The sequence below is a fragment of the Molothrus ater genome, chromosome 12, assembly GCF_012460135.2.
Source record: "Molothrus ater isolate BHLD 08-10-18 breed brown headed cowbird chromosome 12, BPBGC_Mater_1.1, whole genome shotgun sequence".
Lineage (NCBI taxonomy): Eukaryota > Metazoa > Chordata > Aves > Passeriformes > Icteridae > Molothrus > Molothrus ater.
In genome coordinates this window covers 5,404,493-5,417,008 of record NC_050489.2, presented here as the reverse complement: position 1 = coordinate 5,417,008, position 12,516 = coordinate 5,404,493, and the positions used below count along the sequence as shown (strand labels likewise).

General features: G+C 40.0%; 1 protein-coding gene across 1 annotated transcript in view; it reads right to left on the bottom strand.

Moving 5' to 3' along the window:
- Positions 1 to 12,516, bottom strand: part of LOC118691203 (neural-cadherin-like) — a 62,168-nt gene that overhangs the window by 40,404 nt on the left and 9,248 nt on the right. The window contains exons 2-5 of the mRNA XM_036390315.1: positions 6,602 to 6,799; positions 5,297 to 5,522; positions 2,689 to 2,893; positions 887 to 998 (exon numbers count right to left, since the gene is read on the bottom strand). Of these exons, the coding sequence (XP_036246208.1) occupies positions 887 to 998; positions 2,689 to 2,893; positions 5,297 to 5,522; positions 6,602 to 6,799 (741 nt within the window). The remainder of the gene's footprint in view (positions 1 to 886; positions 999 to 2,688; positions 2,894 to 5,296; positions 5,523 to 6,601; positions 6,800 to 12,516) is intronic.

Sequence of the window (12,516 nt, the reverse complement as noted above, 5' to 3'; positions counted from 1 at the left end):
CTGACTCAAAATCACTCAGATCATACACTGGGAAATTAAAGATGAGACATTTACATATATTATTCAATTGATGCCCATTATGTGTTTGTCAGATCCTATTCATAACTACATAAATCTATGCTAAAAGCACAGCTACCAGACCAGTGACTAATAAACTACCATTAGTACAGGATAAATCACTAAGCAGAACAATTAGGAGGTTATAAAAGCCTATTTACTAGGGAAAAGCAATTTTCCAGCAGATGAATTTCCTTTTCCCCCCTCAAGTTTAGAGAAAGTTTATGTAAGGGTTAAAGACTAATACAAGGCCCTTGTACATCTGTTTAATAGACACAGATTTGTTTTCTTGCTACATTTTACAGAGCACCACCACTTGAAGCTCAAGTTCCTGGTCTACCTGGGAAGAAGCAAAGTCTTCTTGTCAAGCATCCAAACAGAACCTCACACAGAACAGTTAAAGTGTACAAGAAGCTGTTAATGCAAGAGAGCAGAACTGCTACAGCAAGCTCACACAGGGCTCTCAGAGACAGGCAGAGAAGGAGAGCTGCGGTGTCCATAACTTCTGATCCAGGATCACTCTCTTCCTTCAAAAAATGTAGCAAGACTGCTACCATGAGCCTGCTGCTGTAATACCAGCCACAACAAAGTTCTGATACTTCAAAATTCCACAAAGAAAATCTGTTTCCTTTGCATTCCTGTCCTCCAAAATTGGTTGGGCTGTGGCACCAGTAGATAACTCTGACATGAATCTACAAGGTGTCATTTGCCTTCAGAGAGCTGCAACAACCCACACTGGGACAAGTAATTTTGCTTTCTGAACTGAATTCTAAGTGGTTCACGGGAGAAAAATACAGTGAACATAATAAATGGCTTCAGGAGCACTAACCTTGGAGAAGTGCAGTTGTCATAGGAACTGTTTCAGGAACACCGACTTTGCTGTAAATCGACTGATGAAATTCAGGGGCACAATCATTCACATCTGTGATTACAACCAAAACCTTAATGGAGAAGAGGGGAATGTTAAACAGCAAAGTGAATCAAGGGAACGACCTCAGTACTCTGGAAATACCCCACGGAAGAATTTCCCAAAAACATCCTTGAAGTCTTCAGCAGCTATAGGATGAGACATTTTTCTTAGATTGCTCTTTTTCTGCTGAGTGCCACTGAAATATTACATTCCAAGATACTAGCAATTGCCAAGCCCCTGACCCTGCAGCAATGTTTTCCACTCACCCTTCATCTCCATTGATTATTCCTTATTACTAGTTTAAAGGGAAATGCACCATCTGCTTGCCAAGCACCCTTTTTCCATTATCTTATCTTGCAACACTTCTGTGATTTGTAACACTAAAAACTCTTCTGCCAAGCATATTACATTTTAGCATTATAAATCTCTAAGACCAAGTTCTGAATTTAATTACAGCAGCACAAATCAGATGTAAGTGGAACTGATCTCCAGGGAAGTGATCACAGCCCCAAGCCTGACAGGACTCAAGGAGTGCTTGGACAATGCTCTGAGGCACAGGGGGGGATTGTTGGGGTGTCTGTGTAGGGCCTGGAGCTGGACTCAATCCTTGTGGGTTCCTTCCAACTCTGGATATTCTATGGTTCTGGAAAACCAAGTAAGAGATACAATTTTGCCTCTAACATCTTTACAAATGCTTTCTTATTCCTGTGTCAAATACGAGTCCACAGTTTACACTCCCAGCAGTAAGGAGTGTGTAAAGGAGCCTTTCTGGGGCTCGTGCTGCACCTCATGCAGTCAATGGAGGCATTCTGCATTACAGAGCACCAAGCAGAGCTGCATTCCACGAGCCTTGCAGAGCAGCTGTGCATGAACTAGAGCTGCTCTCTCAACTATTGAGGTTGTATCAGTGTAAAGCAGGTACAAGTTAAACTACCTCAAGGCTAAACATATTGTAAAATCATCTCATAATCCTCTTTTGAGTCATATTTTACCATTCTTCATCTTGTAGTACACAAGGGTCAGCTGAAACTATCGGGCTCTGGTGTGCTACAGCCAGTGTTTGTTACACTGGCATACTGCTTCCTGTCTCTCTGTGTCCTCACACTTGATCCTAATAATTCTGTCTCCACCTCCCTATCTTATTTCCTGCAGCATGAACAAACTCATATAGTATGCTTTTCCTAGCTCAGTGAATCTCTGAATTCAAATAACTCTAATAACTATATTAGGAAATATTTCTGCTGTCAAACAGCTTTCTAAAATACCACAAACCATCAGCTTTTAATATCAGTGAATTTTTATTACTTTCTTCTTTTATGAGTTCACTTTGTGTTCTTGATACAAAACAAGTAATTATTTGCTTTGTCTTTGTTTCAGAGTGGAATAATCTCAAATGTACCTCATACTTGATGAAAGTAGAGTAAGACAAAACCTCATGTCTGGCTTGGCCACACCCATTTCCATGTGTTACCAGATAAGGCTTGGGATCTATGATAGGGTGGCATACTGATTCCTCAGGAACGGCCTTTAGAGCATCTGCAAGAGTGAAATCCAAGAGTACCCAAACCACTCCTCAACATCTCCCCAGAGAGAGAAAGACTTTTGAAATGGACAGCAAAACAGTCAGCATGGGGAAACGGGAGCTCCTGGTGAATGTGTCCAGATTCCAAAGGATGAAGGAAAATGGAAATGCAGCCAGGCTGCTGGAGGGGAACACCTACCTCAGCAGCAGTGCTGAACTGCTCCTCACTCTCCTCTGCCCTGACCAGAAGGAGGAACTGGTGGGGGTCTCCTTCATAATCCACACTCCGAGTCAGACTGAGCTCTCCTGTTGCCCCATCGATGCTGAACAGACCCCCAGGATTAGTAAGCAAACTGTAGCTCAGGGATTTCTTTTGATATGACACAGCAGTGACTGTAAGAAAGCTGCATTAAAAGAAATAAAAAGAGAGGACTCAAGGACATAACACGACATTCTGAAAAATATGACAAAAGCAATGCATATCAGGAATGATGGTGCAACCCTGCAGGTCTGCTCAGAGGTATCCTCAGTGAAGTCAGTGACAGCTGTATCTAAACACCAAATTCAAGCATTTTGTTACACAGTGCTTCTATCACCTTGGGGTTAAACAGATAAAGATTCTTGGAAGCAGAACACAGTAAGGATTAAAAATGCAGGAACAGAGGATTTAAATTTTGCTGCAACTGAATTGCCTACTTCAACTTCCTTCTGTGGTAGTGATGGTTTTCAGGCAGGAAACTAAAAGATAAAGCAAGATGAAAAAGATTTGTTTTAATAACAGCACAGTAAGTTTGCTGCAGTCATAGCATCCTAAAGTTCCAATAGATAACAGCAAAAGGATAAAAGCCAGGCCCTATCAGCAGTGTGTGTTACAGCTTACACTGGACACACATTTTTAGCTCATCTGACACTATCTTTTTTCCACTAAGTGCAACGTGTTTAAAGCCTTCAAGTGGAAACACCCACAACAAGAAGTAAAAGAAGAAAATTAAAACTAAATATTTTTAAAGGATTTAAGCCAGAAAATTAATTCCTCAAATTCTTTTGCTTTAACATGAACGTTTCTTAGGAAAAAGAACTGCATCTCCCAGGAGAACACACCAACATGATCCTGTGGCAATTACAGTCAAAAAACACAAACTCATTTTGTGCAAACTCCTTTTCCCCCCCTTGCATTGCCACGCTGCTGTACCTCACTTCCCTCTGGTGCACTACTGAACCAATGGACAGCACTGCTGTGGGTCATTATCTCTCTTCACTTTTCTCCCCTATTCTCCTGTGCTGAGGTCTCACAGGCAGTTTCAGCTGGTGCATGACTGCATTCCTGCCAACAGGAATTATTTTGCTCTCCTTCCAACTCCCTGCCCTATGTTCAAGCCACCTCTCCTCTCCTGCCAGTACTGAAAATCTCAAGGCCATGCTGGGAGCACATTTAACAACCCAACTGAAAACTTTTATTGTCTTTTTTATCCTTGTACCTCCTCAGCTCAGGCTGCCTGTGCAGCTGTAGCTTATTGGTGTGACAGGCAGACCAAAGGAAGGGAAAGGTTTGGTAACGATCCTCTGCTCAGCAGCAGCCTTGAATCAGGCTCTAATTAGGAAATCCCAAACCCAGAAATTCAGTGCATGACAGCAACTGTGTTCTGGTTTGGCAAACCAAACCACTATACCTGCATTCTTGGGTAATTGGTCCAATTTCTGGACAACACATTACAGAAACAACTGTCACACTTTCATTGTGTATATTCAAACCTTTGTAGGTGTAATAACCACACAAAATACTTCATTCCTTTTGGATATTACCAAGTCATTTGATCAACTGACTAATCTACTATCATCTAAGGTGTGTAAACCTATTTCTAATAGTGATAAAAAAGTTATGAATAATTTTATTTTTAATTCTAAACATTATTGAACCCAAGACAACAGGTACCTGTTAGACATTGTAGTATTTTGCAGTTATTCCATTTCTTTTATGCCTGTGCAATTTAATTTTATTGCAGTTTAAAAAAAAAAACAACAACTTGTTCTCTACTAAGATTTTGTTTTAAATCTTAACAGTCCTTAGTTATTTGGACACTATAAAACTGAATGTTCCAGACTCAACATTAGCACCACAGATAATATAATATTAATAATATTTGAACTGCCACAGAAGGAACACATTGACTGGACAAAAGTATTCTCGATTCAAGTGGAAGAGAAAACATTTGTTGTAAGAAAAAAACAGTTTGGAAAAGAAAGGACTGAGTATTCAGATGGACTTATGTTACTAACATTTTCTGTGATATTTCAATTGACATGGTTCCACAAAGGATGGAGAATACAAAGGATGGAAAATAAGTTCTGTGGCATCTTCATTTTAGCTCAGTTTGTCATTGTGTTGAAGACAGGAAAAAGAATCTTTGTTTTTCCAATTTTCTCTTGGTGGTGAAGGCACTTCTCCAAATTTGACATGTAAAATTAATATATTCTTTCACTCAGGATATCTTTCTCCATGAAGTAATGCTAATTTGTATTCTGCATTTTGTTTGAAAGCTAAGAAACAATCAACTTCTAATCCTTACCTTTCTAATATAATTTCAAAAAGTAAGAAAGCACAACTATTCAATAGCACCTCTCCCTGTAAAAGGGTGACTAAAACACTACAACATCAAACTGTGTCAGGATCATTTCTATTAAGAGACCTAACTTGCTTCTCCCAGTATTTATTTATGATTCACAAACAATACCAAGGCTCTGGGGAGATCCAAGAGAAGTCAAAAGCAGGACACAAGCTCCCTGCCCTGCTGTGAGCTGTTACTTACGGTTCTCCTTGCGGGGTGCTCTCCGGAACGTACACCAAGTATGAGATGTTGGTGAACTGTGGTGGCCGAAATCCAGCAACTACAGAAACAGAGGCTGGGGATCCTCTGCTTCCAAGCTGATCTGCTGCTAGTACAGTCAGCAAATACTCCTTGTCCCTCACCAGTGGCAAACCTGTTGTTTTAATCCAGCCAGTGTCCTTCTCAACCTCAAACCTGTCTTCACCACCTGAAAGGAACATGTCCGCAAATTGCCATCAGTGAGAACATTTTTATTTGATTAAAATTAGGAGGAGAATACAGTGTCAATTCCCAAGTTGTCTTTGGCTTAAGATCAGCATGCACACTAAGGTTGAAAAGTTTGTTTAGAACTTACATATCAGTCATTACATTTATCATTCATGATTGCATTTCAAAATTCCATTTCATTCTCTGGACAATTATCACTCTTCTTTATCACTGAATAATAAAATAGTTTGGATTGGGAGGGACCTTAAAGTCCATCTCATTCTACCTCCTGCCACAGGCAGGGGCACCTCCTACGAGACCAGCCTGCTCCAAGCCCTGCCCAGCCTGACCCAGGACACTTCCAGGGATCCAGGGGCAGCCACAGCTTCTGTGGGCACCCTGTGCCAGGGCATCCCCACCCTCACAGGGAGGAATTTCTTCCCTACATCCCACCTAAACCTACTCTCTGTCAGTTTAAGCCATTCCCCCTTGTCCTGTCACTCCAGGCTCTTCTGAATAGTCTCTTTCCATCTTTCTTTTATCCTCCAAAACTTTGCTGTTTCTTGACCCCAAGTATCCCTTATCAGAAAATTCTCCACTGGAGAGGTATTGCTGCTCCTCATCTGCTCAGACACTTTTGAACTATTACTAAAGTTTCTTAAAAGGAGACACACAAAATACTCTCACTGAGTTTGTACAAGCTTTGCACAACCCAGACCTTTAGAAATTTGTTACAAATGAACCAGAAGCGTGACTCCCACAAGGGATAGGAACATTAACCCTCCTCTCCACCCAACACACTACTCCTCCACAGCCTGTCTCATAAATACAGTCCTCATTCCCACCCCTTGCCAAAGCCTTGGGATTATTGACTGCTCCATTCCCCATCATACCCAGGGATATAAATGGGCAAGAACTCAACTTTGCAAGGAAATCTATCCATACATCAATAAAAGTTTCTTTTTCTCACACACAGAGGTGAAGGTTTATGAACTTTTTGCAGGAGGAAGGGAAAGCTGAGGCTAAAAAAGTCACAATAGTGAGGCATAATACTCAGGGAGTGGGAGGGTTAAAATTTACCTTCCAAGAGAAAATATTCTACAGTTCCATGGATCCCTTCATCTGCATCCACAGCAAGCAGCTTGTACACTTCAGTCCCTCCTGCAGCCTCAGGGGAAACCACAGCCAGGAAGGGGAAGGGCTCCATGGCCCACTCAGGGACGTTGTCATTCACGTCTGTCACAGTAAGTGACACGTGCACCAGGTACCAGTCCTTCCCTAAAGGTCACAGCAAAAGGAAGAAATCATTAGACAGCTTCTTCATGGCACTGAGAGTAACAGAAACCTGTCAGGACCTGAGTGTGCACTTCCTGCAATACTGCTGGCACATAGTCCAGAAACACCTGGAGTCTGAAGTTCCTCTGCAATGAACAGCATCCAGGAACAATGTGGGGAAGAAATAACCAGCACAAGCACTGCTGACCTGCAGGACTGGGGCCACCCATATCACATTCTTCTGAGATCTCTTCTTAGGAAAAATCATACATTCTTAAATTTTCAAAATTTAAATAACTTTTTTCTAAAAAGTGTATTCTTTTTCTGAAGAAGGAAAAAAAAGCATCAAATGTTTTGTTCATGCAAAGTTACAGCAACTCTGAATTTTGCAAGTTAAATACTTGTTGCCAAAAATTCTCATTTACTCTAACCAATGATTTGCCCTTCTGTAAAATTCACTGAAATCCTAATATAGTTTTCACTCCTATTTAAGTTGAAATATTATTAAATACATACAATCAAAATCCAGAAGAACAAACCACCACAAAATGGAACTTAAAAATTTTCCAAAAATCAACAGCATAAGATCCTTAAAAATTGAGGAAAAAATATTTATTATACTTTTACCATTATTAAATTAACCAACTAAATAGCAGAGCTCCCAACAAGTAATAAGTATCAGCCAGGTATTGCTGAAAAGGTGGCAGAAAGGACACTTGAGACACCGATGGAGCAAAGGGGTTTTTTTAACTGATAATGATCAGTAGTATCAGGGAGCACAGTATGAATAAGACTTGTGCCTGTGGGCCAGCCTGGCTTCCAGCAGACTGGCACTGACCTTGTAAATAGTTCTGGCCAGAAGCCAGGCTGATGGTCCTGCAGGCCATATTTGATGCCTCTGGCTCCAGCAGGGTGAGCCCTGTGTGCCCCCAAAGGCAGCACAACTGCACTGGACCTGCACTGTGCTCCACCCTGGAATGTGGCCCAGGCCAAAACTGCCATCTACACTGACAGCATGGCTTAGCCACAAGCTTAATAATGGATGTGAAGAATTTCTAAAGTTGATGGTGTTAATACTTGATTTCAGTGTTGATTTATTATTTATACATACATGAAAACATACAGACAAGCATTTATTTTCAAAACAGCTCTACAGGGAGTGAAACAACATGCTAAAAGGAACATCTAAAACTACCAGTTTTAATTTAAATCTATTAATAATACAAAAACCTTAGTATTTAAGTATATATTGAAGTAGAAAGTGCTGCCAAAATATCTAATCTTGTAGACAATGCTAAGGAAGCCTGTTCTCCCAGGAAGTTCACTTAGGCTGAACTGCTGTACTCATTCTCCCTTTCTACAGCAGTGTGACATCCTTCTACAAAAAACATCCCTATTCCAGCTAAATTCTGTCCCTTTGTGTGAGGTGTGCATGTACAGACATTCTTGCTTCACTCCCACAGAAGCACCACCTCCTGCAGCTTCAGCTTTCCATACTCAGGAGTTCCTGTCTGCTGGCACACGGCAAGTTTAGCACAGCACATCAGGGTCTGCCATCTGTGAGCAACCAGCTCGTGGGCTGTTGTAAAGAAAACTCCTTGGTGTTGTGACTGGCAAAGTCAGATAGAAGTTTCTTACTTTAGATTCCTAAGACTTAATCCATCATGACCTTTGAGTACATCTATTTTTACCCAGAAAATTCTCTTAACAGAAAAAATCAGCAGTCACCCAGGATAATCACTGAGGCTCTGTTGAGTTCACCTTGTAAAATTGTATTAATTCCTCTGTATTTTAAACCTGTGAGTACATGGCCTTTTTTGTTTCTCTAAAGAGCAACAAAAAGTATATTGACAGTAACTTGTTAAAGCCAAATTAATTTCTTTGTAATTATACCCTGTACTCAGAATCGAATGTTCTAGGGAATATAATATCAGTTTTACAGTAGCACATATTAAAAAAACAGTGCCTACAGCAAAAGCCAATATCTAATTTATCAAACAGTAAATTCCAGAAGTGATCAGTTCTGAAAAAGAAGCTGTACTGGGTTTGCCCATTAAACATGCCTTGCACCACTGTAGAACATGGATACATGCAACATGTGTTCTGACATTTTCATGGCAAAATTCCCAGTTTCCATGTACATGCAAGTCTCTTGAAGCCTTCCTGACTGTGTGTTAGGTAGACCCCCTGTGTGTTGGGTATCACTGCACCTCTGCAGACAGAAGTGTTGGGAGGCCCAGTGTAAGGATGCTCAATTCAGCTTCTGTGGACAGATCTTCTTTAAAACAGTGCTTGTGAAGCCAAAGTTTCCAAAGACAAACTGCCTCACCACAAAACACAGCTGGCACTGAGGTGAGAGCACAGTTGTCCACTCTGCTGTTGCACTTCCCTTGCAGTCACCCAGGTGTAGCACAAAAAAAAAAGCCACAAGAAGCTGAGAAACCATTAAAAAACCTCAAATATGTCAAAAGCAGCAGCATGTATATTACTTCTCACTACCATACTGAATAGTACCAGATGTGTTTTAAATATTTGTGTTCTCATGTCAGAATGTGTGTCCCAAAAGTCCCAGGTCAGCCAGTCCAAGACATCTGAAGAAAATGTAGAGGAGGAAACGTGCTGGACATTGATCCAAAGCTAAAATACACCAGAGCAGCACACAGCAGGGTGAGCTCTACATGAGAAGTGCCAAATGCAATCAGTGACTGCTTGAACACTCCTTAGATTTTAATTAAAAGGTGTCCAAACAGAGTAGCTGCAAAAGGCAGAAGTTAATGTCAAAGTTGCCTGTCTCTTCTCAAAAGAACAGCTCTGGTGGAAGCTGCCCCAGGTTTGTAAATACCCACTATTAGCCTCGTTTGCCTGGGCATACTGTGGGCTTAAAGTAGCAGCACTAAATTAGAAGCTGGGTTAAGAACCTCTGAAAATCTGCCCCTATAATAGCAAGACCTACTGAGGATTTGAATGCTACCTTGGTAACCCTGCTAGGAGTAGAAAGGTTACTGATGTTTGTCTCTCTGGTGTCTGGAAATCATTCTCCTAATCAGCCCCTGAACTCACTGGGATTCAAGTCCTGCTAGAGTTCCTAACATGCATGTATTCCTCTGTCCAAAAGTAAGTCCCAATTTAAGAATAATTCATTTTTATTGAAGAAGCAGTAATTAATCTGGTTACAAATCCCACTTTCATCACTTAACCAATGCCAATTCACTGAAAATTAATATGCTGATACTCAGAACATATTTGTAACTGAGAAACAGTTGTAAGAAAACTGTGCAAAAGTGCATAAGGACCAAGCTTAATCCTCACATGCAAACTTTATTGCTCAAAAACTCAAAGGACTTGGGCACATTCCTCCAGCTATTTGTATTTTAGCCATTTAAGAGACCTTAGTGTCATTTTGACATCTTGGCAAGGCCAAAGCTTTCAGCAGTATGTTGGTTACTTCTGAAACACATGAATAACCTAAAGAATTTTGTTAGGACAGTCAGCAGGGACTGCAGTGCAGGTAATGGAAGAGACAGCATTTAAGTGCCTCTCTTGACCAGCATCCATTTCCACTGCATATGACTCCACAGTTCTTATTGATATATTATCTTCCTCCATCAACCCCAGACAATCTGATTCATAAGAAAAAATGCTGAATAAATCATCATGATTTCCCAGATAAGGCAGTCTGGAGGAAAATGACTGCCAGTAAGTTTTCCCTTGACTGCATACCATACATCAAAGGAAAAACTGCAGCAGAAACACCGACCAGGACTGGACCTCTCTGCAGGGACCTACAAATGTGACCTGACAACTTGTGGAAACAACATCAGGGTGTCCAGTGAAGCATGATGGGACAAGGGCTTGCCAGAGGACAGCCAATGTGATGAAGAGACTGACAGCAACAATAATGTCTGGGTAATATGTGGATGTCTAGCAGGACAATGCATTCAGGATTTCAAAGTACATGATATTTTTTCAAGCATAACTCCAAATTCTAATTAGCACAGCAAGTATTTCCAGGTTTTTGCTTGACTGTAATTACCATGACACACACAAAAGGCAGTCTCTTGTGTTTTGTAACTGACACAGCTGCTTGCCTGCAGAACAGACCTTAAACCAGATTTGCAACTCATTTTGAATAAGGTACATAAAATTAATTTTCTCCCTTACTTATGGAAATCTTTTGTGCTTTAAGACAGTGGATGGATAGAAATTTTAGTACTATACACCTCCCTATAGTTCAGGTGTCTCAATGCCTCTGTCCATCAAAACATCCCCCTTATGTACCTTACAGGTATATTCATTATATATTTACATCAGTACATAAAAGTAACAGTACATGAACATCAATCTGCATTCATATATTATGGTTAATAGTACTTTATTAGTACTATATGTGCAGTAATATTGCTACATTATAGAAGCAAATAATATGGTACAATTCCATTCAAATCTTAGCAGAAACAGCTTAAAACTGATAATCCTCTGTGGATTTGGGTTAAGTCCTACAAACACACAGAGAGGTTCTACTGAAATGATCTGTTCCCAATACCAGGCCCTGACAAGCAGTGGAGATATCTGCCACTACATCCAGCAGTGTAAAGTCAGTCACTACTGAGATCCTAAGTCAGAAATCTGACCCAGGCTTCATTTTCCCAAAAAGAATTTTCAAACTCTTGTGTAACACAATAGCAATTACAACTGTCTCAATATTAAATGCTAGATGTTTGACTTTCAAGCCAGGAACACCATAGATAGCTTACACAATGTCATCCATTCAAAAAAATCCTACTCAAAGAATGGTTCTGCTAATTAGGCTGTTGGCATACACACAGATTTTGCATTTGACAGATTTTCTTCCCTAGCTTCAGACAACAGAAAAATTTAAATTGCTTTCTCACAGATACTGAGCAAGAGGAGATAAAACACAAAATGGCCCTTGGTGATCATGAACATGACAGTAACATAACACTGGAATATCTTATTTCAAAAATGAGTATTTTTAAAAGTCATAGAGAAAATAATACTTCCTATTCAAAAGGGTAAAATCACCTTTTTATTTAATCAGAAAGTATATTTCCTCTTATTTTTCTTCAACGTGGAAAATAGCAAAAACAGGTTCTATAAGCAGATTGCTTTTCCCATATATTTGCAAACACCATTTATTTGCCCTTTGCAGTATCAAATCTAAGCCCCCTCCACAGCTCTCTTTTCAATTTATACAGGAAACTAAAACTAAAATTATAAACTCAAGTCCAGAGGTTTTTCCTACTTTAGCTGCTTAATTCCCTATTAGAGTCAATTCGTGTATCATCAAAAATCCTTCTTAGGGCAGCTCATCCTGAAGTCTGCTTTTTTCCTCTCTGATATTCCCTCCAGTTGGAATTACTTCCTTTTAACTTAATATTACTGACAAAAGCTGTAGCACTGAAATTCATTCCCTATCACCAAAATCAATCTTCATAATCCACTGCTGAAACTTCATCATAGGTATCTATCTGTAATTGCTTATTTTTCATGCTTATCTGTGGCTGAAAACTGATAAACAGAAGGATTTATTATACTGCCTTGCTCTGAAATCCAACCATATTAGGTAAGGTAATACACTAGCTGGCCACCTTTCTGCTCACAGGAAATATATTATACATCATCAGTCATCATTTTCATCCCTCAGAAAAAAAGCAAACAAAAAAATTAAACAACTTGCTGGGAAGTTTAATCATAGTAAA